At 44.3% G+C, this 24055-nt stretch overlaps 1 protein-coding gene across 1 annotated transcript in view; it reads left to right on the top strand.

Moving 5' to 3' along the window:
- Positions 1-1583: 1583 nt before the first annotated feature.
- PIWIL4 (piwi-like RNA-mediated gene silencing 4) overlaps positions 1584-24055 on the top strand; it is a 44795-nt gene continuing 22323 nt past the window's right edge. Inside the window, exons 1-9 of the mRNA XM_014530673.1 lie at positions 1584-1780; positions 3183-3261; positions 5796-5927; positions 7758-7972; positions 10700-10821; positions 12374-12454; positions 13927-14124; positions 17294-17405; positions 22983-23103. Of these exons, the coding sequence (XP_014386159.1) occupies positions 1694-1780; positions 3183-3261; positions 5796-5927; positions 7758-7972; positions 10700-10821; positions 12374-12454; positions 13927-14124; positions 17294-17405; positions 22983-23103 (1147 nt within the window). The 5' untranslated portion in view covers positions 1584-1693. The remainder of the gene's footprint in view (positions 1781-3182; positions 3262-5795; positions 5928-7757; positions 7973-10699; positions 10822-12373; positions 12455-13926; positions 14125-17293; positions 17406-22982; positions 23104-24055) is intronic.

The following is a 24055-nucleotide window of genomic DNA, read 5'->3' as shown; positions in this document are numbered from 1 at the left end:
CTCAATGAAATCAAAAGACAAGCTATAAGAATGAAGGAGTTCAGCAAACTTGATAAACAATATCAACATACAAAAATCAATATAATGTGTCTATACAAATAACTAGTAAGAAAATATAATGAAAACAAGATCCAGTTCACAGTAATAGCAAAAACGATCAAATTTCCAGAAATTAAATAATACACAAGACTTTTATGAAAAAAATTTAAATGCTATTAAAGAGAACTTGAATAAATGGAGAAATTGTAAGGATGACAGTTCTTTCCAAATTAATTTATAGATTCCATACAATGCCAATTAAAAATAGAGCAGGATTTTAAAATAAGCTTGACAAATTTATTTTAAAATTAATATGGAAGAATACAATTTATGAATAAGTAATTGAAAAAAATTTGAATAAACAATTGAATAAATAATGGGGGGGGGGAGAATTGCTCCGCCAGGTTTTATGAATATTATAAAGAAATCATGATAAAAAGTGGTAAAGTACTGGTGCAGAGCAGAAATGGAAGGCACAGACCAGATCTAGGTATGTATAAAAATTTGTCACAAACCATTACAGAAAGTATACTCTGTTTAATAGATGATGGAATGGGGAGGAAATGGCTCACTTTAAAGAGGTAAAATTAGATCCTTCCTCTCATCATATCCATACGTAGGTCCGTGTGTGCGTGTGTGTGTGTATTCTTAAAGGGTATGAGACATTTAATGTCATACAATGCTTTTGTAAACTTAGGGCAGGAAAAATTTTCTTTCATAAAGACCTATAAAGCATAAAATTAAAAATGGTAAATTTGACTATGTGAAAATTAAGGATTTTGGTGGGATAAAGGATTTTATGGTCAAAATTAACAAGTGATAGATTGGGAGTAGATATTTGCAATGTTAAAAAGAAAAAAGAGCCCTAGCCGGTTTAGCTCAGTGGATAGAGCATTGACCTGCGGACTGAAGGGTCCCAGGTTCGATTCTGGTCAGGGTACCTACCTCGTTTGCAGGCTGAATCCCTGGCCCTGGTCCAGGTGTGTGCAGGAGGCAACCAATATCTCTCTCTCTCTTTCTGTCTCTTCCCCTCCCTTCCACTCTTTCTAAAAATCAATGGAAAAATATCCTCACGTTCAGGATTTAAAAAAAGAGAGAAAAAGAAAACAGATAAAATGTCTCCCAAATCACAAGGGAAAACATGAGAAGCCCAGTTTTAAAAACATCAATGTATGTGACCACTCGACAGAAGGGAAAACGTCACAGCTACCCTGTAGGTGCAAGCAGAAAATACACACTGAAAAATGGAACAGTGTGCTGCAACCTTAAACACACAGGACGGGCAAAAGCTAGAGAATTGGATAATGCCAAATTTTGGGGGGAATGACGAAAGAAAATGAAAGTCTGGGCCCCTGTCCAAGCCCTCCCCTACTGCCTCCCCTGTGCTACAGCCCTCACCGTGTGCTTCTTCCCCCTCCCATGAGCTGCCTCCCCCACCCCAGGCCCCTCCGCGCCCCCACTGCTCCACCCCCACACGCTGCTCCACCCCCACTGTGCCGGAACTCCACGTGTTGTGCGCGCTCCCTCCACCTACGCATGAGACTCACCACCTCCACTGCCCATGGTCGCAGCCCTGCCCTGTGGATGCCAAGGGGGGAAAAGACCCTAATTGAAGCGTTGCTGCCTTGGAAGTCACCTTAGGCTCATCCGGAACATGACTGGACGTGCCCGCGTGAGGGCGCGAGGCATCACCCGCAGCCCCAGTGCCACGGCAGCGGGGTGCCTCCAGGCCTCCCCGACGGTGTGTATAAGGCTTACCTGGCATTGTCTTGCTTTCTCTTCTCTGTCTCCTTCATGGTCGCGCTCTTCTTCCCTCCTAGGAAGTAGCGGGTTATCTTCTTCTTCTTCTTCTTTTTTTTAATATATTTTATTGATTTTGTACAGAGAGGAAGGGAGAGGGATAGAGAGTTAGAAACATCGATGAGGGAGAAACATCGACCAGCTGCCTCCTGCACACCTCCTACTGGGGATGTGCCCGCAACTAAGGAACATGCCCTTGACCGGAATGGAACCTGGGACCCTTCAGTCCGCAGGCCGACGCTCTATCCACTGAGCCAAACCGGTTAGGGCGGGTTATCTTCTTTCTCAACGTTGAGTCTTTCCAGGGCTAATCAATTTTTTTCCTTTGGGGTCTTATCTCAGTAAGATATTAACGTAGGTATTTTGGCCAGTGAAGAGGACTAAAAATTGGAGGCAAGCATGGCGTCCTTGTCTGTTTTCTGAATTTTAATTACTTGATTTGGGATTAAGTCTTTTGGTAAAAATGGCTGTGCCTGTAATCTAATATGATTCCTCTTGTTAATTCATTTATAAAAATAAGAGATCTCACGTCCAGATGTGGTTTTGGTTTAACCATTGTTTCTTGAGCAGCCTCCTTCGGGAGGGCTCCTTGCTTGACTTAGGCAACTAGAATGAACCGACCAGTAAATCAGTAACTCCTGAGTGATGTTACTACATACTTTTCGTATTTGGAGCAATCTCTTAGGTCGTACTCAAAACGTATTCAAGTGGGTAGTCTGGTCATTATGCCTTTACTCTCACGAAAAGGGCTTCTCTTGACTTCCTACATGTTTTAGCAGGCTGAGATGCATTTCTTTTTGAGCAAAGAGAAGCTGTTACTGTGAAAAAGAGAATATTTTTTAAGAGAGAAACTATTAATGGTTCCCTTCACCCATTTTATGAACTAATTTGGAAAAGTTTATTCACGATGGTCATCACCTGAGCTGGTGAGCGAGATGCTCCGGCTCAATTTATTTTCTCGCTACAAACATGCTCACCTTGGAGGCCCGCGTCTGTGGGCCGTGGAAGCACGAGGTGGTGCCCATTGGTACCACCTGCCCCCTGATGAGCTCCCTGACTCAGGGGTCTCTTCTCTACCTCTTTACACCTCCAGCTTCCAAAAGCTGTTTCTGGTTCACAATTGGTACTAAATGTTGATGAATGGGGAGTACTATAGCTTGTCCTTATCTTTGCTTTTAGAAGGGGCAATTTCTAGAATCATCTCTCAAGCATTTTACCTGTTGACATTAAGCTCATGCTGACTAATGACTGAGGACATACAGAGTTCTTATTTTTGTAATAACTTTTTGGTTAATGAATTCATATCTCAAATATGACCAAACGTTGTTTTTGGCCCATGTTAGCCCGTCTCTGCTGATCTTAGTGACAATGAAGCATCGTCCAACAACAGCTTCGAGGAAACAAGTAGGATTTCACAGCAATGTAAGTGCAGTATTCTGTTCCACTCAGTTCCGTTCCATCGGACGGGAATAGGAGTGAGTCTCCCGTGCCTCACAGCAGCAGGGTCTCTTCGTGAGCGTCCCATTCACCTTTTCTGGAAGGATCCCCTGTGTTTGTTGTGTTTCTTTGGGAGTCCCAAGCAGAGTTTGCCGCTGAATTTGCGGACAGGGCTTAGCAGCTGGATATCTACAGACATCAGGATGCTAGTTTTCAGATTCTGTCTGTCCACTGGATAATTTTTAACAAATTTTAAAAAAATTCTTTACGACATGTACATGTCAGTTTGCAAGGATAGTGGAAACCGCGAGTGCCCGCTGCCACTGCTCTTCTTCCTTCCCCACCCGTGGAAGATGTCACCATTCGATAGTGGCTCTCTTCCCTGCAAATTCAGATTTGGCCTCAGGATACTTGTCAACATGCTATTCCAGGTAGCTGCTGTCACACGGTATGAGTTGGCACGCTCCAGGTTGCCATGACAAAGTACCACAAACTGGGTGGGTTAAACAATAGAAATGTCCTATCTGATAATTCTGGAGGCTGGAAGTCCAAAATCAAGGTTTTTGCAGGGTTGCTTTCTTCTGAGGCCTCTCTCCTTGGCTTAGATGGCTGGGCCGTCTTCCCCTGTGTTTTCACATAGCCTTCCCTCTGTCCTTGTCTGTGTCCTAATCCCTTCTTATAAGGACACCAGTCAAACTGGATTAGGGTCCATCCTAATGAGCTCATTTTAACTTAACTACCTCTTAAAAGACCCTGTCTCCAAATACAGTTACATTCTGAAATATTAGGGGTCAGGACTTGGGGGATACACAATTCAGCTCATAACCACTGCTGCAATCTATTAGCCATCTCCCTTGCTCTGGCCATGAAGTTAAGTGGTTGGTTGCTAATAACCATGTATTACTCTCTAAGCACTTAGGTTCTTCTAGACCAGTGGTTCTCAACCTTCTGGCCCTTTAAATACAGTTCCTCATGTTGTGACCCAACCATAAAATTATTTTCGTTACTACTTCATAACTGTAATGTTGCTACTGTTATGAATCGTAATGTAAATATCTGATATGCAGGATGTCTTAGGCAACCCCTGTGAAAGGGTCGTTCGACCGCCAAAGGGGTCGCGACCCACAGGTTGAGAACTGCTATTCTAGACTCAGGATCTTCAGCCGTTCTACCCATGTTGTGCCTGGTTCTCTTGTTCTCTGCCGGGTTTTCTAGCCCTGCTCAAGTGCCCTTTGTGATCTGGACCCACAGAAGGGCACATGGTCCCTCAGAAGACCTGCTCTCAGGCAGTGCTGCTGCCAACATTCCAACCTACCCCACCTTCTCCTCGCGGCTTTCTCTCCATGTCTGCTGCACATTCTTGTGGCTACCAAGTGATGGAAACCCTTCATCTTTTGAGGGCAGATTGCATTTTTATTTATTTATTTAAATGGTGGTAAAATATACATAATGCAAAATTAAGCATTTTGACCATTTTTAATTGTATGGTCCAGTGGCAGCCATCGCAACCATCCATCTCTAGGACGTTCTTCATCGTGCAGAACTGAAACTCTGTACTCATGAAGTCCCCATTCCCCTCTCCCCCCACCCCTGGCAACCGATAGTCTGCGGTAGATTGAATTTTTAGAAACCACCCAGTATCTTTTGAAACCATGATCAGTGAATTGCTATGGATAATCTAGTGGGGATAATCTTTAAAAATTAAATAAATTTTGATATTTTTCCGGGTAGACTCACACTCCACTGAGAAAGGAATGGACCACACCTTGGAGCAGGTGATGGTGCTATTTGGGGTATTGCATTTAGTTATACTATCAAAGGATGGTGATCAAGTCAAAGATTTGTCACACTATGAGTCATATCGCTTTGTGAGAATAATCTTTTTTTTTTATATTTTCATGCTATCTTCAGAAAGCCCAAGTAATATCTAAAAATCAACACCTCTTTGTACTCATTTTAACAAAAATAGTCATTGGGTTTTAATTTTATATTTCCTGGAACCTGACTGAGGAATATGCCCGAAGGTGAATGAAATGTTGGCTTGCATTCCCCAGGAAATGATCTAGCATAAAAACTGATGGCAGTGTCCTGGGCATTTCTCTTCTTGTGATTGGGAACGATGAGAGCTTCCGCCCCAATCTGTGCAGAAGTTGGGTGGACAATCTTGGTCGTTGGATGTTACACAAGCGCTGAAGGAGGGAGAGCATAAGTGGGTGTGGAGTGGGACATTGGGAGATAGAGCTTAGCCACAAGGGGAATCAGAGCAGGCCAAAATATTATGAGGTAGGACTAACTCAGGGTCTGTTATTTCTAACAAAACATGCCAGGTGTCCCCAATTTTTAATTTTTATGCTGAAGACTTCTGTATAGTCATGATTGTTTTGGGCAATGTGGGCCAGTCTTATTAAAAACCACAAAAATCTGAGTTTTAGTTGTAGATGCCTTTTTTTTTATATAGTAGCTATAAACAATATCACTAAAAAAATATGAGTTTTTATGGCGTTCTCTTCATATTTTAGCTAAAGATGTCGTATCCTCTGGTAATGCTGAATGCTCTCTCATGAAAAGAGGAGGGAAAATCTTCCCGGATGTCATGGATTTGGGGGTCTGTACCAGAGAGAAACTGGCCCATGTGAGAGACAGCAAAACAGGTACCCAGTCTTCATGTGACTTATTTTTTTTAAATGTCACCAAATCTTGCTTAAGGAATTTTAATTTTTAGATCTAAGATAAATAAGTTCATATGTTAACTTAAAAGATATTTATTGAACCTCTGCTATATTCAAGGCATTATCTAGATACCAGTTGTTTTAGTTTCCATTCTCTCTTTTATTAATAGAAATAGTAATATTTTCCCCAAAGTGACATTTCACTTGTGGAAAAGATTTTCTCCTTACAACTGGGATAGGGGTTAAAAAGATGTTTTGTCTCTTTCCCATCCCTTTTCCTGTGCGGATATAATAACGTTTCTGGACTTCAGCTGAAAAAGAAAAGTGTTGCCTATTTCTGGAATTCTTATCCCAGAAATTGCCCCCAGAATTGTGAGCATATGCATTTTCAGGGAAATAGGTCTGTTGTTTTCATTGGATTCTCCAAAGGCTTTGTGACTCCTTCCCAGAAGTTAAGACTCCTTGATGCAGATCAGCCTTTCTCAGATTTTTTTTTAAAAAATATATTTTTATTGATTTCAGAGAGGAAGGAAGAGGGAGAGAGAGATAGAAACATCAATGATGGGAGAGAGTCATTGGTTGGCTGCCTCCTGCACACCCACTACTGGGGGTCAAGCCTGAGAGCCAGGCATGTGCCCTTGATCAGAATCGAACCCAGAACCCTTCAGTCTGCAGGCAGATGCTCTTTTCCACTGAGCCAGACAGACTAGGCCTTTTCCAGACTTTTTAAAACCATGCAACAAACTAAGAAATGGATATACTAGTATTGTTATCCAGAAGTGCTCACATATAATTGAAACAAAGTTTCGTGAACCAGTGCTTGTCCCAACTATGTGCAAGGCACTCTGCTCCGCTTCTGTTGTATTCTAGTCTTTTCAAAACACCGGGGGGGTTTGCCCCATGTGCTTTCATAGCTGCAGCACTAACAGCTCATGATTAGTTTGCAAATAATGGTGTAGATGATCTCGAAGCATCTTGCCAGCTTTAACATTCTAGGATGATGTCTCTTTGTCCATTAATATGAGCAGCTAAAATATGTTGTCATTTCCTCAGGATCTGGAAGAACAAAAGAAAGCTTTTGTTTAATTAAAATAACACAATAATCCCTTGCTCCTAACAGATTTATGCCACAGGCAGAAGCTGAGGAAATACTGAGACACACATTTTACTTTTTCTTTCTTACCACCGTGGGGGCTCATGTTTCCACTTCCTCCACGAGAAAAACAAAATAGTGCCCATTTGATACAACGCTTCCTGCCCTCAATCTCCGAGGGCCTTCCCTGGGATTTGCAGAACGTCTAGCCACTGATTGAACTGTTTGAGAACTTCCAGAAGTATAGTTAACTTGATTACCTGGATTTCCAAGAGGTTGGGGGTTGTATTGGTGGTAAGAACTGGACAATGTCTTCACCATTTGAGAGCAGCATAATTTCAGAGCAGCATCCTAAAATATCAGTCGACCTGATTTGAATTGCACAGAATCAGGGCTTGGGAAGGAGTTCGAGGGTAGCTGAATTCAGATGCTTCTGTTCTCCCAGGGACAGGAATGTCCGGTCTGCTCGCATGTTCTTATGAGGCTTGTTTTACACAGAATCCCTTTTTAATTCCCAAACGTATGTTTATAGGACTCCATAAATGCTATCAGGCTGCAGGTGATTAGTTTGTCATGTGTCACTGGAGCAAGAATCCTGGCTTTACAGAAACAACTATGTATATGCAAATACATTTTTAAATGATGTGATTAATCTCAACGTGGTGATATTTTTTTTGTTTTATTTAGTTATAAAATGTTTTTTATTTGTTTTTCCTCAGGTTCCAGTGGAATACCTGTGAAACTGGTCACAAATCTTTTTAGCTTAGATTTGCCCCAGGACTGGAAGCTGTACCAGTATCATGTGACATATATGCCGGATTTGGAATCTAGAAGCATGAGAATTGCTTTGCTGTATAGTCAGAAGGAACTTTCCAACAAAGCAAAGGCATTTGATGGTGTCATCCTTTTTCTCTCAGAAAAGCTAGAAGAAAGGGTACAGTATGGTTACTTTGTAATACATACACACACATGTGCATACATTAATGTTCATCCATTTATATTTATGAGGTCAGCTGATTCTCCTGACAGTTGGAATAACTGTTTCACTCCTTTCTTCTTTCCTGTTCCCATGGCCCAGAGCAAGAAGACGTCCTAATTGAGACCTCATCAGCAATTTATTTCCCAATTAGGAAATGGATGGTCTGGCATTTTGAAAATAAGAGCTGTAATACAAACACTACTTTTTCAGCTACTTTTTTTTAAGGTGATTTTTCCTTGAAATAGGCATTTTTGTTGTTGTTTGTTTGTTTGTATGTTAATCCTCACCTGAGGATATTTTTCCATTGATTTTTTTAAGGGAGAGTGAAAGAGAGTGGAAAAGACAGAGAAATATTGATGTGAGAGAAACACATTGATTGGTTGCCTCCAGCATGTGCCCTGACCAGTGTCCGGGCTGGGGAGGAGCCTGCACCAAGGTACCTGCCCTTGACTGGAATTGAACCCGGGACCCTTTGGTCCCCAGACTGATGCTCTATCCGCTGAGCCAAACTGGCTAGAGCAACACAGGCATCTTTTTAGAAATACATTTTTATTGATTTCAGAGAGAGGAAGGGAGAGAGAGAGAGAGAGAGAGAGAGAGAGATAGCAACATCAATGATGAGAGAGAATCAATGATCAGCTGCCTCCTTCACATCTACTGGGGATCCAGTCTGCACCTGGGCATGTGCCCTGACCAGGAATAGAACCTGGTGACCTCCTAGTGCATGGGACGACACTCAACCGGCCAGGTGAAATAGGCATCCTTTTAAAACTTTTCCCCAAATAGGCAAGGCTTTAAGAAATACCATTTGGCCTATGGCTTCAGGGCTTTAAATTTACTTATCTTTTTTTGCTCCTGCAAGGTTGTGCTCATGTATCCTAATAACTTTACATTAATTTCTGATTCGGTACAGTATGGTTACTTTGTAATACATACACACACACATGAACATATACTAATGCTCATCCATCTATATTTATGAGGTCAGCTGATTTTCCTGACAGTTGGAATAAGGGTTTCAGTCCTTTCTTCTTTTCTTTTCCCATGGCCAAGAGCAAAAAGACTGAGCCACACCGGCCAGGTGAAATAGGCATCCTCTTAAAACTTTTCCCAAAATAGGCAAGGCTTTAAGAAACTCCATTTGGCCTATGGCTTCAGGGCTTTAAATTTACTATCTTTTTTTGCTCCTGCACAGTTGTGCTCATGTATCCTAATAACGTTACATCAATCTCTGATTCTAAAACTGTCATTTATTTCATGACTTGTCCCATGATGTGAAATATGAGTCATTGGTGTCAGTCTTAAAGGTATGCTTTAATAGGGACACCATCTGCTGCCCCTCCATCCTAGCCACGCACCCAGGTCACCATCCTTTGTTGTCTTCATTCTTAGTCCTGAAGCCTGTGGCACTGAGAGCCCCTCAGCTCTGCTGGCTGCTGGACTTCTCCCACACGTGGGCGAGCTCTTTCTGCAGCTCCCCACCTGTGCTTTCTCTGCAATTTTATCTGAAGCAAGAAGTCATCTCAATGAAACATTTCAGCTCCTGGGAAAGAACCTGTTTCTCTTTCTTTCCATGCAATGAGCCATGCCTACCCTACATTCTTGGTTCAACCTAAAAGTGGTTAAAACTACACTTTAACTATAGAAAATTAGGGCACCATACATATGTGCTTACAAGTGAATTGACCTCTTCCAATTGCTTTCCCTTCTGAAAAATCCTTCATCATTGATTTGTATTGACTGATTTGTTTATTCTGGTTAAAACTACACTTTAACTATAGAAAATTAGGGCAAAATACATACATGCTTACAAGTGAATTGACCTCTTCCAATTGCTTACCCTTCTGAAAAATCCTTAATCATTGATTTGTGTTGACTGATTTGTTTATTCTTGTGTGTGTGTGTGTGTGTGTGTGTGTGTTCCTTTATTCCTAAAATCTGTACGGAGCTCTGTCTAGTTTCAGGGACTTTAACTTTAGTTGGACAGCTGGTGTAGAAACCTATTCATGCATTCATTTTAGTGTTAGAACATTGTTCCAGGTTATTAGAGCCCTAGGGATTTCTCTAGACCTTTCAAAATCAACAAAATCAGATTTCTAGTCTATTTAAGCTTCCACCACTTTCTTCTCTTTCCCCACCTTTACTGCCCCTCTTGTCTATCCTGTCCTTTGCTTTTTTCCTCTCTTCTTCTCTGCTCTTTTATGAATAAACTTTTGAGAGGTGGTACTCTGAAATCCATGAACTCCCCAAAAATGGGTACATTATGTTCATCGCTGTGGTATATACATGTGGGGCACTTTCTTGGGAGAATGACTGTGATTTTTATCAGACTCTTAAAGTAATTTGTGACCTAATCATTCTCCCACCTCCACCCGCACGCCCCAAAAAAGTCAAGAGCCACTGCCCTGGAATTCACTTTGGATAGAATCTTTGAACCCTGAGTCTGGTTTTGATTCTCCATTAAGAAGTTACAGAGTAGTGAGACGTGTTGCGTTTCTAGAATTAGCAAGATACAGAGACAATAACCTCTTCAGACATAACGTGTTGATGACATTATTACTCAGAAGGTAAACTGCAGCTGTGTTTTTGTTAACCTGTGTTAAGTTGCGGCGGCTTCATCACAGCTGCATTGCACACTTGGGGATATTCGGTGGCGTGCGTATTAAGTACTTCTTTTCTCAGGTCACAGAATTGTCAAGTGAAACTCGAAGAGGCGAGACCGTAAAGATGACTATCACTCTGACTGGGGAGCTGCCGGCAAGCTCCCCCGTGTGCATCCAGGTCTTCAGCATCATCTTCAAAAAGTAAATGTTGCCTTAAATGGGAATTTAATTCAGGCTGATGCCTTTTAGCACGGAGCCTGGGCATTAAGGTTATCAACCAGTTTGTAGGCAATCTGCCAGCCACAACGCCATCCTTGGAGCCATTTCCCATGTGCCTTCGTGTATTCGTGTCTCTAACTAACTGGCATTACTAGCTGTTGTCCAGTGTTACCTGAGTTGAGACAGAACTCCGGGGTTGTGATGTCCTGTGGTAGCAGGGAGGGTGCCTTTCCCCTTCTCTTCCTTTTCTGGACCCTCTACCTCCTCCTCTTAAAAGTTTTGTATATCTGGGTTAGTACCAAAGGGTTGTTTTTCTCCTCGTTGATAAAAGAGCATTGCCATCTGCTCTCTCACTCAGGCAGAAGGGAGGCGGTGGCTAAGCTGCTCAGTCCTTCAAACGGATGCGGATCATTGACTTCAGAGTCATTTGGGGGTAGTGTGGGGCTTGGTGAAGCGCAGAGTCCCTGCCCCTCAATGGACCCAGGGAACAGAATTTCATGAGTGGGATCTGAAAATGCACGTTGTTAGCGAGCTTGCCCGGTGGCACGTGGGTACACAGAGCAGGCGAGCCGCTGTTTTCCATGGTGCCGGTGTGGACAGCCAGGTGATCTGTTAGCCGGAGATCCGAGCTCTTTGCTCAACACTGAACTCTAGACAGGATGATGACGGCCGTTCGGGGTTTTGCTGAGTAGGGCACATGAAGGAGCGTCCCCTGCACGGATACATTATTTTCTCATTCTCGTTAGGCTTCTCATCTTTAGATGTTACCTGGGCTTCAGTTCAGTGCCGTGTAACGCTCTTCAGAAGCCAGTCTTGTGTGTACCCTCCTGAGAGAGGACTATGTTAAGTCAGCTGACATTTTGAAGGTGCTTTCTAGTTAGAAAGCTCTTTCGCTTGTAGTTGATCTTACTTGATCCTCACTCGAGTGCCCTGAAGCAGGTCTATGAAAACCCCCACTTCACAGATGAGAAGGCTGAGGCTCAGTGACATCTACAACCAGAATCACGCAGTTGAAGCCTGTTTTCTGATTTCAAACCCTTACGTTTCCCGCATGAGCCAGACAGCCTCAGAGCAGTGATGTGGCAGATCCCAGAGGGGACCAGGATTAGTTGCTGAAGAGGCACCCGTGTTATTTGGCAGCACCTGGGCAGCTGGAACAGCCTCCTTAGAAACAGCCTTCTCATCTCAAAACAGGAGGGAGGCCAGAAGAGCCTTCAAATATGGCCTGCCTCACCCCATCCATGCTAACCAGAAGGTTAGAACCAGCATCGGAACTGTTTCAGTGGCCCCATACTTACCATTGCAGTTAAGTCCAGACAGATAATAATTCGTATGTCATTCTCAAATATGAAGTTATCGTTCTTATAGATACACACTCATATGTACTTTAGTATCTGAACTTCCCAAGGCTATGAGAGATCTTGACTCTCTACCTATTTTTACCATTATGTTCAGGAAGGGTACAAACTTAGAATTACACTGTTATTCACTGATGTTTACCAAAGAGTAAAAATATATATATATATACTTGCAGGATCTTAAAAAAATTGTCCATGTACCAAATTGGACGGAACTTCTATAAGCCTTCGGAGCCAGTGGAAATTCCCCAGCACAAGTAGGTTTATTTATATTCTGTTACTCTGAGATTGTTATAATGTGAGCACCATAATTTACGATGCAATATTATACTGTTAATGCCTCCTATGAGAGACTCCATGGCATGAAAAGTAATGTGTGTTTTTTTTTTTAATTTCAGGTTTTTTATAGAATGGGGGAGTGGCCACAAGAAGCCAGCAGCCAGTTTTCTTATATTAGTGTGCTAGGTCATGATCATACATCCTAGAAAGAATTCAGACACTGAGTGCTCTCTGTGTGACAAGTAATAACGAGAGGGGAATAAGCTATATTATGCATTACCACATGGTTAGTGTTCTGTTTTCTCGCTGTCAGGAAGTTAGCATGGCCGGGAAGTTGACATGAAATCATCGGGTAAGCAGAGGTCAGACAAACAAGTCAACTCAACTACCCCAGTGCAGGATAGAACCGTTAGGAACGCCTGCAGAATGTTCACTCTAACCTGGGGAGTAGACGCTGCAGAGAAAGTGCTCAGCTGTGTCTTGCACTGACTGGGTGTTTTGCTCTCCAAACTGTGTGGCCAAGCTGATGACAGAGGCCGCCAGCAGCCCAGGACAGATATGTAAATAAAGGGGGAAGCACATAAAGATTGGAAATGCAGGCCGGGTGTCCGCCAGGCGGAGGAAAAGGTGGGCCTTTCCGTATGCTAATTCAGAGTGGCAGCGTGGTCTACAAAAGGCCTGCTGTTCATCCCCAGCGCTTATCTTTCCACCTGGATTAGAAATTCTCGCAGGTCCAGTGTGTACTGGGCTGGAGTGAGTGAAGGCTGGCTTCGTATCCCAGTGACTGAAGTACACAAAATATAAACGGAAATGATTTTAAAAAAATATTTGTTTACTCTTTCATGCCGTTTTGTCACTTTTTCATATTTAAGACTTCAGTCTATAATGTTCACAAGTGTGGGAAGGAGCTGTAGCCTCTGCTGCAGTTTCTTTTGTATGTCTGTCCATGGTATCACTTCCTAACCTTGGTTATAAGTCTCTCCACTGTCTTCACCACTGAGTCACTGTGCTCTTCGAAGCACAGGTGTTTTCACGCTGTGGTTCTCAGCCAGGTACAGTTCTGTCCCCCGGGGGACATGTGACAATGTCTATAGACATTTTGGGTTGTTGCAGCTGAGGATGTGGGGGGCACCTAGTGGGCAGAGGCCAGGATATGCTAAACATCCCGCAATGTGCAGAACGGCCCCTAACAAAAACCTATCCAGTCCACAACACCACTAGTGTCAAGATTGAGAAGCCCTGCTGTACAGGAATATATTTTACCTTAAATACGTGTTTAAAGACACTCCAGCTGGAAATATCTAAAGTTTTTAGTCAGCAAATGGAAGAAATTAGACTAAAGAAAAAAAATATTTCATATAAACCTAGAGCATTGGAATGTCAAACCACCATTTTAAAATGTGTTGGTTTTTTTTTTTATATATATCACAATTTTTAAATTTTTTTTAAGGTTGTCCCTTTGGCCAGGGTTCGCCATTTCTGTGTCATACTTTGAAAGCAAGCTCCTGTTCAGTGCTAATGTGAGTTACAAAGTCCTGCGGAATGAGACTGTTCTGGAATTCATGACTGCTCTCTGCTACCAAACTGGCATGTCCAACTTCACCCAGATGTGCGAAAAACAGCTGGTTGGGCTCATTGTCCTTACAAGGTGAGAGCCTGCTTTCAAATAACCTTTTCCCCAGAGAACGAATTACTTAATGGTATTTGGGAACAGGAATAGCATCAGGGTGTGACCGGACTGGGACCTGGCTGGCTTATGTGTGGGTTCTTGCCTTGTGCAGGAAGGATTTCCTAACACAAGCCCAGGTGGTTTTTGAGAGTGCATTTATTAAAGCTGGGGACAGTGAGACAGGGGTGGGCTTGGGATGGAAGAAGCAAGAGGAGAGAGAACAGGTGGGGAAATGAGCCTGGGCAGGGCTGCTCTGGCTCACTGAGCAGTCAGAGAAAAGGGGGTCTTGGAGACAGGTTCAGGGGCTAGCTCCGGACTAGCTGCCACGGCCCATTGCTTCCCTCATTGCAAGGCTCCTGCGGGTCCCTCAGAGTTCAGGAAATGAATGTCTGAGAGGGAAGAAGAGGGGAAGGGGAAGGCGTGGGCATGCTTCCAGGAGGGAGAGTGCACCCTGGGTCCTTTGTGAGGGATTTTAAAGGCTGGGAGTTTAAGGAAGTCTTGGGGAGGATCTCAATAGAATATTCATCAGCTTGATGCTCATGCACCAAACTCAGATTTATTTCCTTAATTTCATCTGCCCTTGGGTGTGGTTGTCACAGATGGCACTAATTGGATTTCTGCCACCTGTCTGCCTGAGCAGGGTGATTTAAGCTATTTGCCCTCTGCTTGGGAAGGAAAGTGTAAACCATTTACTCTTAAGTGTCTTTGGTTAGGGAAAATAGGATTTTGAGATTCACTAGGTGGCTGTAAATTGCTCGGCCGTTTGTCTATCTCAGTTTCCCTATTCCACTTGTCCTGGCTTGCTGGCCTGTCTCAAGGGTATTGGCCTGACCACAGATCTGATCAGTTCACCATCTGTTTAGAAGACCTGGCCGTTCTCAGTTGTCTAGAGTTCAGATTTTCTTGAGTGGCGTTCTGGACTGTCCACAATCTGACATGGGCCTGAATTATCTCTCGCTGCACTCCGCCTGGATTCCCTACCCCTAATTCTGCCTCTTATTTATTTGTTTTAAATATATTTTTATTGATTTCAGAGAGAAAGGGAGAGGAAGAGAGAGATAGAAAATCACTGATGAGAGAGAATCATCGATCAGCTGCCTCTTGCACGCCCCACACTGGGGATCGAGCCTGCAATCTGGGCACGTGTCCTGACCAGGGATGGAACCAGGACGCTCAACCACTGAGCCAAGCCAGCCAGGCTAATGCTGCCTTTTAAATGTTCTTCCACAAAGCCCAGCTCAAACGTCACTGCTTTTCAGAGGCTAACACCTGTCCACCCAGTTGGAATCCCTCAATGCCCTCCCCTGTGCTGCTCTCCTAGCACAGTGCTTATAGCCACCTCTTCATTGTCATTTATTTCATTTAATGACAGTATAGGATAGAACATTAGGCCCATGTCCTCTTCTCTAGAAGAGTATGAGGTCTTTAAGGCTGAGACCTTTCAAGCCTCCAGGTTTGCCTGTACGTAATTTGCCTTCATACACCTTGAACTGAATCACACACAGGCAGATGCTGTAGCTTCCTGAGTACCAGAAAGTTCTCCGAAAATGGTTGCTCATCCACAATACTTCCTGTGGAGGACCTGCTGGCCTCCTCCTAGTCAGGCTCTTGTTTTTCTGGTTTATGGAGCACAGAGGCAGGACTGGTTAGATTCCACACTGCCTGGGGTGAGAAGGCCTCCTTCTTCTCCTATCTTGAGCTTCCTGATTGGTTTGTCTCACTGATTTAAAGTCACCCGGCAAGGTAAGGAAGAGATACTCCAGCCACACAGCCTGAAGGGGACAAAAGCTTAGAGTGATCTTAGCTGACCTGCTTTGCATTTTTGCCGAGGGCCAGCCCTAGATGGAAGATAGAGCGGTGTGGGGCTTGGTTACAGTGTTTTGGCCAGGTTCAAGCCTCGGACTAATGAAAGGACAGGGTCCTCTCATTGCCACATGCAAGTCCCAGCTGGAGGGCAGGGCCCTCCCAGCACAATTATAGCCAACGGCTGTGGTTGTGAGCTTGAACCTATGGTCCAAACACGTAGCCCCACGTGCCTTGTGCTAGAGTTTAGGTGCATGTAGTTGAGTAGGGTTGGAGCTCACGAGAATGCTGTAAACAACGTGATCACGCCCCTGCTTTGCCTCGTGACATCTGCTATAAAATAAAGACAGGGCCTGTGGGCGCTGTCGTTGTCTCCTCATCAGGGAGGCAGCGTCCCACCTAGACCCAGCTATTATTCTCTTGTCTGTCTTTCCTTAATCCTTTCACCCCCCCCACTCGGGATCACCCTTGGTCGTGCAGCCACAGAGCGGCATCCCAGAATCCAGCGGTTATTCAACCCTCTTCGTGTGTGTGTGTGTGTGTGTGTGTGTGTGTTAGGTGGTTTGTTTGTTTGTTTAATCAGAAAATCTATCTGGGGCCCGGCTAGTGTGGCTCAGTTGGTTGAGCATCATCCCATGCACCAAGAGTTTGCAGGTTTGATTCCAGGTCAGGGGTCCTGCGGTGTGTGTGTGTGTGTGTGTGTGTGTGTGTTAGGTGGTTTGTTTGTTTGTTTAATCAGAAAGTCTATCTGGGGCCCGGCTAGTGTGGCTCAGTTGGTTGAGCATCATCCCATGCACCAAGAGTTTGCAGGTTTGATTCCAGGTCAGGGGTCCTGCGTGGGTTGCAGGCTCGATCCCTAGTACGGGGCATGCAGGAGGCAGCCCATCAATGTTTCTTTCTCATGGATGTTTCTATCTCTCTCCCTTCCTTTCTCTCTAAAATCAATTTTAAAAATTAAAAAAAAAACACAAAAGTTATCTAGGGGCTCAAAAAAAAATCTGTGTGACACTGGAAGCTGATGGGAAAGTTTTGAACAATGGTTGGCCTTCCAACATTTATCAATGATTTACCGGAAGTCAGAGTGTCTATCAGTGAGAAAAACAGTTTGCGGTCTAACAAGTTTTCTACCAGCTCTGTTGGAATAGAGAGGTCGCCCTGTAGAGTGAAGAGTTAATTACTACTCTTTGCAGATAAGAGCTGATCACTTGTTTTAAAGTGACTATTTTTGTGTTACTCTCATATTTGTGAAATTCTGGAGTCTAATGCTTTGAATTAAAAGTGTAGTGGAACTGCTGCTTATCTTACATGATTTGAAAAAAATTTTAAGATTTCTGGCATTTACCAGATACAATAACCGAACCTATCGCGTTGACGACATTGACTGGTCGGTGAAGCCCACGCACTCCTTCCAGAGGCGGGATGGCACGGAGATCACCTACGTGGACTACTACAAGCAGGTAGGACTCTGTTCCCATCATCCTCATCTCCCTCGCAGCGGTTCTCAACCTGTGGGTCGCGACCCCTTTGGCGGTCGAATGACCCTTTCACAGGGTCCTAAGACCATCCTGCATATCAGATATTTACATTACGATTCATAACAGTAGCAACATTACAGTTATGAAGTAGCAACGAAAATAATTTTATGGTTGGGTCACAACATGTGGAATTGTATTAAAGGGCCAGAGGTTGAGAACCACTGGCTTAGAGAGATCTCCCTCTGTCATTCCACGTCCAACAGGTTCCTCAGATGGTCAGGCTGAGTCTGCCTCCAGCATGATTCTCTGACTTGTCCCTTCTCCTCCATCCCTGTCACTCTTGGCTTGGCCCAGACCCTCGTCCTGTCTTTTATTGTCCTTCTTCCTGGAGGCTGAGCAATTGCCCTTAAAAGCATATCTGATAATGTCACTTCCCCGCTTAAAATATTTTTATGGCTCCCCATTGCCTTAGGGGCTCCTGGGCAGAATTCCCAAGACCCTTTATAATATGACCTTTCCCTGCCTGTTGAGCTTCTTCCCTTACCACTCCCATTCCCTTCAGATGGTCTGTGGTGACTCTCCTGGGCATCTTCACACACGTTGCTTCCTCTTCCTGGACACCCCTTCGCAGTCAGCCAACCACTAAACACCCTTCAATACTCAGCTCAGCCGAAACCAGTTTGGCTCAGTGGATAGAGCGTCAGCCTGCGGACTGAAAGGTCCCAGGTTCGATCCCGGTCAGGGGCATGTGCCTCGGTTGCGGGCATATCCCCAGTGGGAGATGTGCAGGAGGCCCCTGGTCGATGTTTCTCTCTCATCGATGTTTCTGGCTCTCTATCTCTCTCCCTTCCTCTCTGAGAAAAATCAACAAAATATATTAAAAAAAAAAAAAACTCAGCTCAGCTGTCAAGTCTTAGGGGAGCCCCCGGAAGCTTTCCCCACGGCGCCCCCTCCCTGCACTTAGCCACAGCAGGTCATTACAGGTAGGATGTGAATGGTCCGGCTCCCCTTCTGGACTTTGAGCTCTGTATTTCTGGATACCCACAGCTAGCACCGTGACTTGCACGTAGTAGATACTCAAATGCTTACTGATGGAATCTCCTGCTGCCTCTGGAAGCTTGATTCACAAGGATCACAATCACCCCTACCCCCACCTCCACCAACGGTTCTCTTTCAGAGGCTTCTTCTCTTTAATGGACAGTCGTATTCCAGGGAATCTGAAAAATCTCACAGATGTTCTAAAAAACAAAAAACACAAAGCAAAATCCTTTCCTTTACTTCTCCGCACCTCCAAGAAAAGCGGTCTCCTTTTCCTCTGTGGCTAATTTCTTTAGAAAGTCACCTGCATTAGCTCCAAAACACCTCTTCAGTTCTTCTTCCCTGAAGACCCTGCAGGCTGGTATCTGGGACCAGGCCTGGGGCAGGTTTGCCTGGGGCCATCCTGTAGTGTGTGGGTTCCTGACGTCATGCAGGAAAGATTTCACAGGCGAATCCAGGTGATTTTGCGAGTACATTTATTATAGCTGGGGACAGTGGAATGAAGGAAGGGCTTAGGATGGCAGAAGCAACAGGAAAGAGCCTAGATGCGGCTGCTTTGGCTTCTTAGAAATATTATAGGAAAGAAATGAGTCCAGGTGGGCTGCTTTTGTTGGCGACGGTGAGAATGGCACCAGGTGTTAAACCGAGGGGTCAGACGGGACATGGGTTCAGCAACCTCAGGACTTGAGTTCTGCCCACTGCTCCCAGGTGGCAAGTCTCATGGGGACCCTAGAGTTTATGAGAAAGAGAGCAGAGATACAAGGCATGGGCGGGCTGTGGCTCCTTTGTCTTGTGGCTTTTTTATCTTTTTTGGCCAGTGGGAATCCTAGGGGAAGATCCTCCCAAACTACCACTCCAGGCCCCCAATATTCAGGGTCAGGACTGTTGAGATCCTAATAGAGTGGCCTCAGCACACTGATCAGTAGGAAAACTCCTCTGTGTACTCTTTACACTTAGGAATACCTTTGTGCCTTTCGGTTCAGCACACCTGATTCTCAGATGGCATTCCTGCACTCATTTGTGACAATGAGCTGTAACCTGTGATGGGAAAATTGAGCTGCTCCCTGGTTCTCCCTGCTGGCCTCCTAAAACTTCTTTGTCTCGTACTGTAGCCTCACATAACTATTGGGCACTTAAAATGTGGTTAATGCCACATCTTGGAACGGTTGCATTTTGGCTACATTGGGTTAAATGATATATATGTAACAGAATATTCATTAGCTTTCCAGGTGTGTCCTTCAGTATGTTGATTCATAAAAATGTGCTAATGGAGGCATCAGGGTTATTTTCTGATTAGTTTTCTTTTCAAATAATGTCATCAAAGAGGGACTGGGTTCCAAGGCCCGTCTGCCCGGGGATGGTCTGACTTGTGTAAACCATTTGATCCTAAGTGTCCCTGGTGAGGGAAGATGAAACCTTGTGATTCAGTTTGAGCTGTAAGTTGCTCAGTTATTCACCTTGATTAATTATTTTGTCTCAGTTTCCCTTATTCTATTTGTGAAGGAGTCTCCCTAACCTCTTACTATTCTGCCTCAGAAATAGCTCTTTAAAGGTCAAATTCACTACTGTTCTCATCCTAATGGTCCTTTGGTGGCATGTGACACTAGTGGCCACGCCCACCTGGCTGGCCTGGGGCGCATCCCAGGTGGTTCTCCATGAGGGTTCAGATGGGTTTTTCTCAGCCTCTTTTGACGGTTCCCGAACCCCCTCCCGCCCCCCCGCCCCAAACCTTAAATGCTATTATTCTCCATGGTCCCCTCGTACAGGATTTGTTCTTCGTATTTTGAGACCTCTCAAATACACTGTTTTTGCCTTGCCCTCATTTCTCAGTTACACACTCATCTCTATTTTCAGACCATATTTGCATGAGCATCCTGCAGGCATCTCAAACTAACATAATTCGTGCTGAATTCATTGTCTGTCTCACTTCCGCTCCTCCTGGGATTTCTGCGTCTCAGGAAATCATTGGCTTCCTTGTTCTGCTTCACCCTCACCTCCTCCGGTTGTCACCAAGATGAGTACTGCACTGCCTCCTTTGTCCTTGAACTCTCCCTGGAGCCCGTGCCCTCCCCAGCCCGGTTCACGCCTTGGTGCAGAACCTCTCCGGATTCCCACCCTCATGGACCGTCATCCTTACTGCCACCAGAGAGCTTTCTGGAACACTGCCCAGAACTGTGGTTAAGAGCTTAGCCCTGGAATGAGGTGGCCTTGGCATAGCTGTGTAACCTCGGGCAAGTCACGAAATGTGAAGTGTCGTCTGTAAGGGGAGTCACCTGCCTGCCGTCATGGTGCGGTGTGAACACCGAGCGACATGATAGTGCACACAGAGCATTTGGCATATTGTGCCTGCACCTTGGGAGCGCTGGGTAAACAGGAGACCCTGCCCCCTTCCCCCATCCTCCCCTTTTCATCTCTAGCATCACACAGTCGGTCCCAGCTCAGCATTAGCCTCGTGCCCCGAGGCGTTCCCACACCGCACCCCATGCTGCTGTCGCCCAGTCCACTTGCTGCCACTAAATGCTCCTCAGCTTTTGCTCAGGTTCAGGAAAGAAATCTGCCGAAAGCCACCCCGTACCTTTCTCCTTCGCCAGCAGGTAAAATCCTAGCTTCAAGGTCACTGTCCTCTCATTGGTGAGGTCCTCTCTGCCTCTGCTTCCTGCCACAGTCACAGAAGAGCCGGCTGTTCTCGAAGCCCTTGTACCACATATCGGCTTCCAGAACACTCTTCCTTCTAGAACAGGGCTGGCACCTGGCTAACCCCTGAGGCCTTGTGCCTCACACGGCATCTTGTGCATAAAATGTGCTCCCGAGTGCGTGTGTTTGTTGAACACAAAGTGTGTGCAACATTTGGGTTTCTGTTCTGTGTGGTGAAGTTGGTTCTTCCTTGAGTGATGTATGTCAGGACCTGTGACGTGCTGAAGAGGGAGTCATTGTAAAAACCCACTCACTTTCTCTGAAGTGAGTTTTGTTCACTACCTTTATCTTGTAATTAGGGAGGAAAAGAAACACATTGTGCCTTTTTCTAGAATGTCCTCCTCTCTGTCCAGGAATGGAACACTAAATTATGATGTAGTACACTTTCAAAGTGAAGGACATGTTGATAATTGACTTTTGTATTTTTCTATTTTATTTTCTCATAAAAGATATTTTCATAGGCTAAGAAAATTGGAGCAAGGAAGAAGGTAAAGTTCACCTTATGACTTAGCATAGGGGGGAGAATTCTGGCCATGCTCCAGGTAAATAGAATATTCCCCCTTCCCCCACAATGAGAAGGTAAATAAACAAACAAAAAGAAAACAAAACAGCACACACACACACACACACAGAATACTATCTTCCTGGAACATGTCCCAGCTTTGTTCAGGTTATTACCAGGAGTCCTTACACCCCCCACATTTTCTTCAAGGTGCCATCTGGACTCTGCGTCCTTCCTGAAGTCTTCTCTGGTTTAAAAGCCATAAATTGTTTCACCATTTCTCCCCCGACTCCTATCCCCCTCCCCAGGACCCAGTACTAAATGGTGTAACAAGCAGAGGTTCCCAAGCCTTAAGGGATACATCCTGGCCATGCTAATGTCCAGTTATGGGGCCTTGGGAAAGTTAATTTCTCATAATCTTTCTTCATCTGTGAAGGGGATGATGATAATATGTCTCGTAGGTTTGTTAAGGTTAAATGAGGAAAAATATAAGAACCTAGCATATCATCATTTGTGCTTCTCATCTACCTTGCTTTATAGGTAACTTATCCACCGCAGTTCCCGGAACGTGGTGGGCCCAGGACGTGCACTGAATTAATGAAGTCATGTATAAACACTCTTCCTTCTACAAAGGCTCTCCAAGCTTTGTAGCTATAACACTTTAAATTGCAATTTTCTAAATTGTTTTTTATTTTAAGGACTAAAAGTCCTTATGGAAGTGGAGAAACTCTCACTTCTTACTTAATTATGAGTATTGATGTCAGCATCACACAGTGCCCAGGCATTTTGTAATTCATAATTCCAGTTGTTCAGTCAGTAGCCTTGAGCAAATTCTACTGGAAATGAATGTTAATTGTAACCTTTGCCTTTGGAAGAGAAATGAAGGATGGGGGGATGGGGGAGGGCGGGAAGAGATTCACCAAAGATCTTATATGCATACTAAAAGCTCAGTGCATAGATTCGTGCATGGATGGGATCTCTCATCCTGGCCTGTGCCCTCTCACAATCTGGGACCCCTCGAGGGATGTTGGAGAGCCAGTTTCGACCTGATACCCACAGGCCAGGCCGAGGGGGACCCCACCCAATGCACGAATCCGTGCACCGGGCTTCTAGTAAAAGATCATTAAAGACTGGCCCTCCGATATAAAAGCTAGAACCCAAGAAGAAGGAGGTAGAAATGACTAGGTAACCATGGGATTTTCTTTTTATTCATTGAAATATTTGCTTATCTGTTCATTTTGCGATTACCTTGTTGCTTATAAGCAAAGATGCTCGTTTTACAGTTTCCATATTAACTTTTCCCTCATTAATCTTGCATTCTATAGCAATATGATATTACCTTATCTGACCTACATCAGCCAATGCTTGTTAGTCTGTTGAAAAGCAAGAGAAATGACGTTGAGGCTCGGATGGTTCACCTGATACCCGAGCTCTGCTTCCTAACAGGTAATGTTTAGGTTTTATACTCCGGCAGGTTCCTCCTGATCACAGGCTTCTGACACTTAGCAGTGGGCAGGACCTCCTTCAGTTAGCTGAACGCCTGAGCATGAATTCAGCCCATGGAGGATGGACCCTTAAGTACACTACTTGGTAGTAGAGAAAGTGGGGAGGATGGAGTGCCCTTGGGAAATGGCTTGGCACCTAGTAAAGGTTACCTGTTTCCTTCATCTCGTGTATTCCATTTGTTATTTCGATGTAAAATAAATAGATAGGCCCCGGATGTTTTCCTAAAACCAAGCTGCTGCTCTTCATCGTTTTTTGAAACTCACTAGTTTAGGCAGTGATTGGACTGTTTCTCCCGTGTCCTGTGCCCAAAGGACCCTTATTTTCCTTTGGCTTGTGCTTCCAGAAGGTAATCTTCACTGAGGAGTAGAATCTGAGTAATGGTCTCGAGTACTTTTCTTCATGTTCATTTGATTAACAGGGTGGGACTAAGGGAGGACTTTCACTTTTTACATTTTTGTATTGCTCGAACCAGTGAGGGTGTGTAAATGTTTACTTTACGATTAGAAATACTCGTGAGGATATATTCCTTGAAGGGAGGGATGCTCGTCTTAGTGATGTTCTGATATTCCAGATCTGCACAGTCCCATATGGTAGCCAGTAGGCACATGCATTCACTGAACACTTGAAATGTAATGAGCGTGGTTAAGAGATGTGCCATGAGTGTGAAATGCAGACTAGATTTCTAAGACTTAGTATAAAAAACGGGAAAATAACTCAATAATTTTTTTACATTGATTTCATGTTGAAATTATAGTATTTTGGATTAAATTGAGTTAAATAATACATACTATTTAAGGTAACTCCACTCCCTTCCTTCCTTCCTTCCTTCCTTCCTTCCTTCCTTCCTTCCTTCCTTCCTTCCTTCCCTCCCTCCCTCCCTCCTTCCCTCCTT

Source organism: Myotis brandtii, unplaced genomic scaffold, assembly GCF_000412655.1.
Source record: "Myotis brandtii unplaced genomic scaffold, ASM41265v1 scaffold76, whole genome shotgun sequence".
NCBI lineage: Eukaryota > Metazoa > Chordata > Mammalia > Chiroptera > Vespertilionidae > Myotis > Myotis brandtii.
Note: the sequence above shows the minus strand (reverse complement) of the source record. Positions and strands in the feature narration are given on the sequence as shown.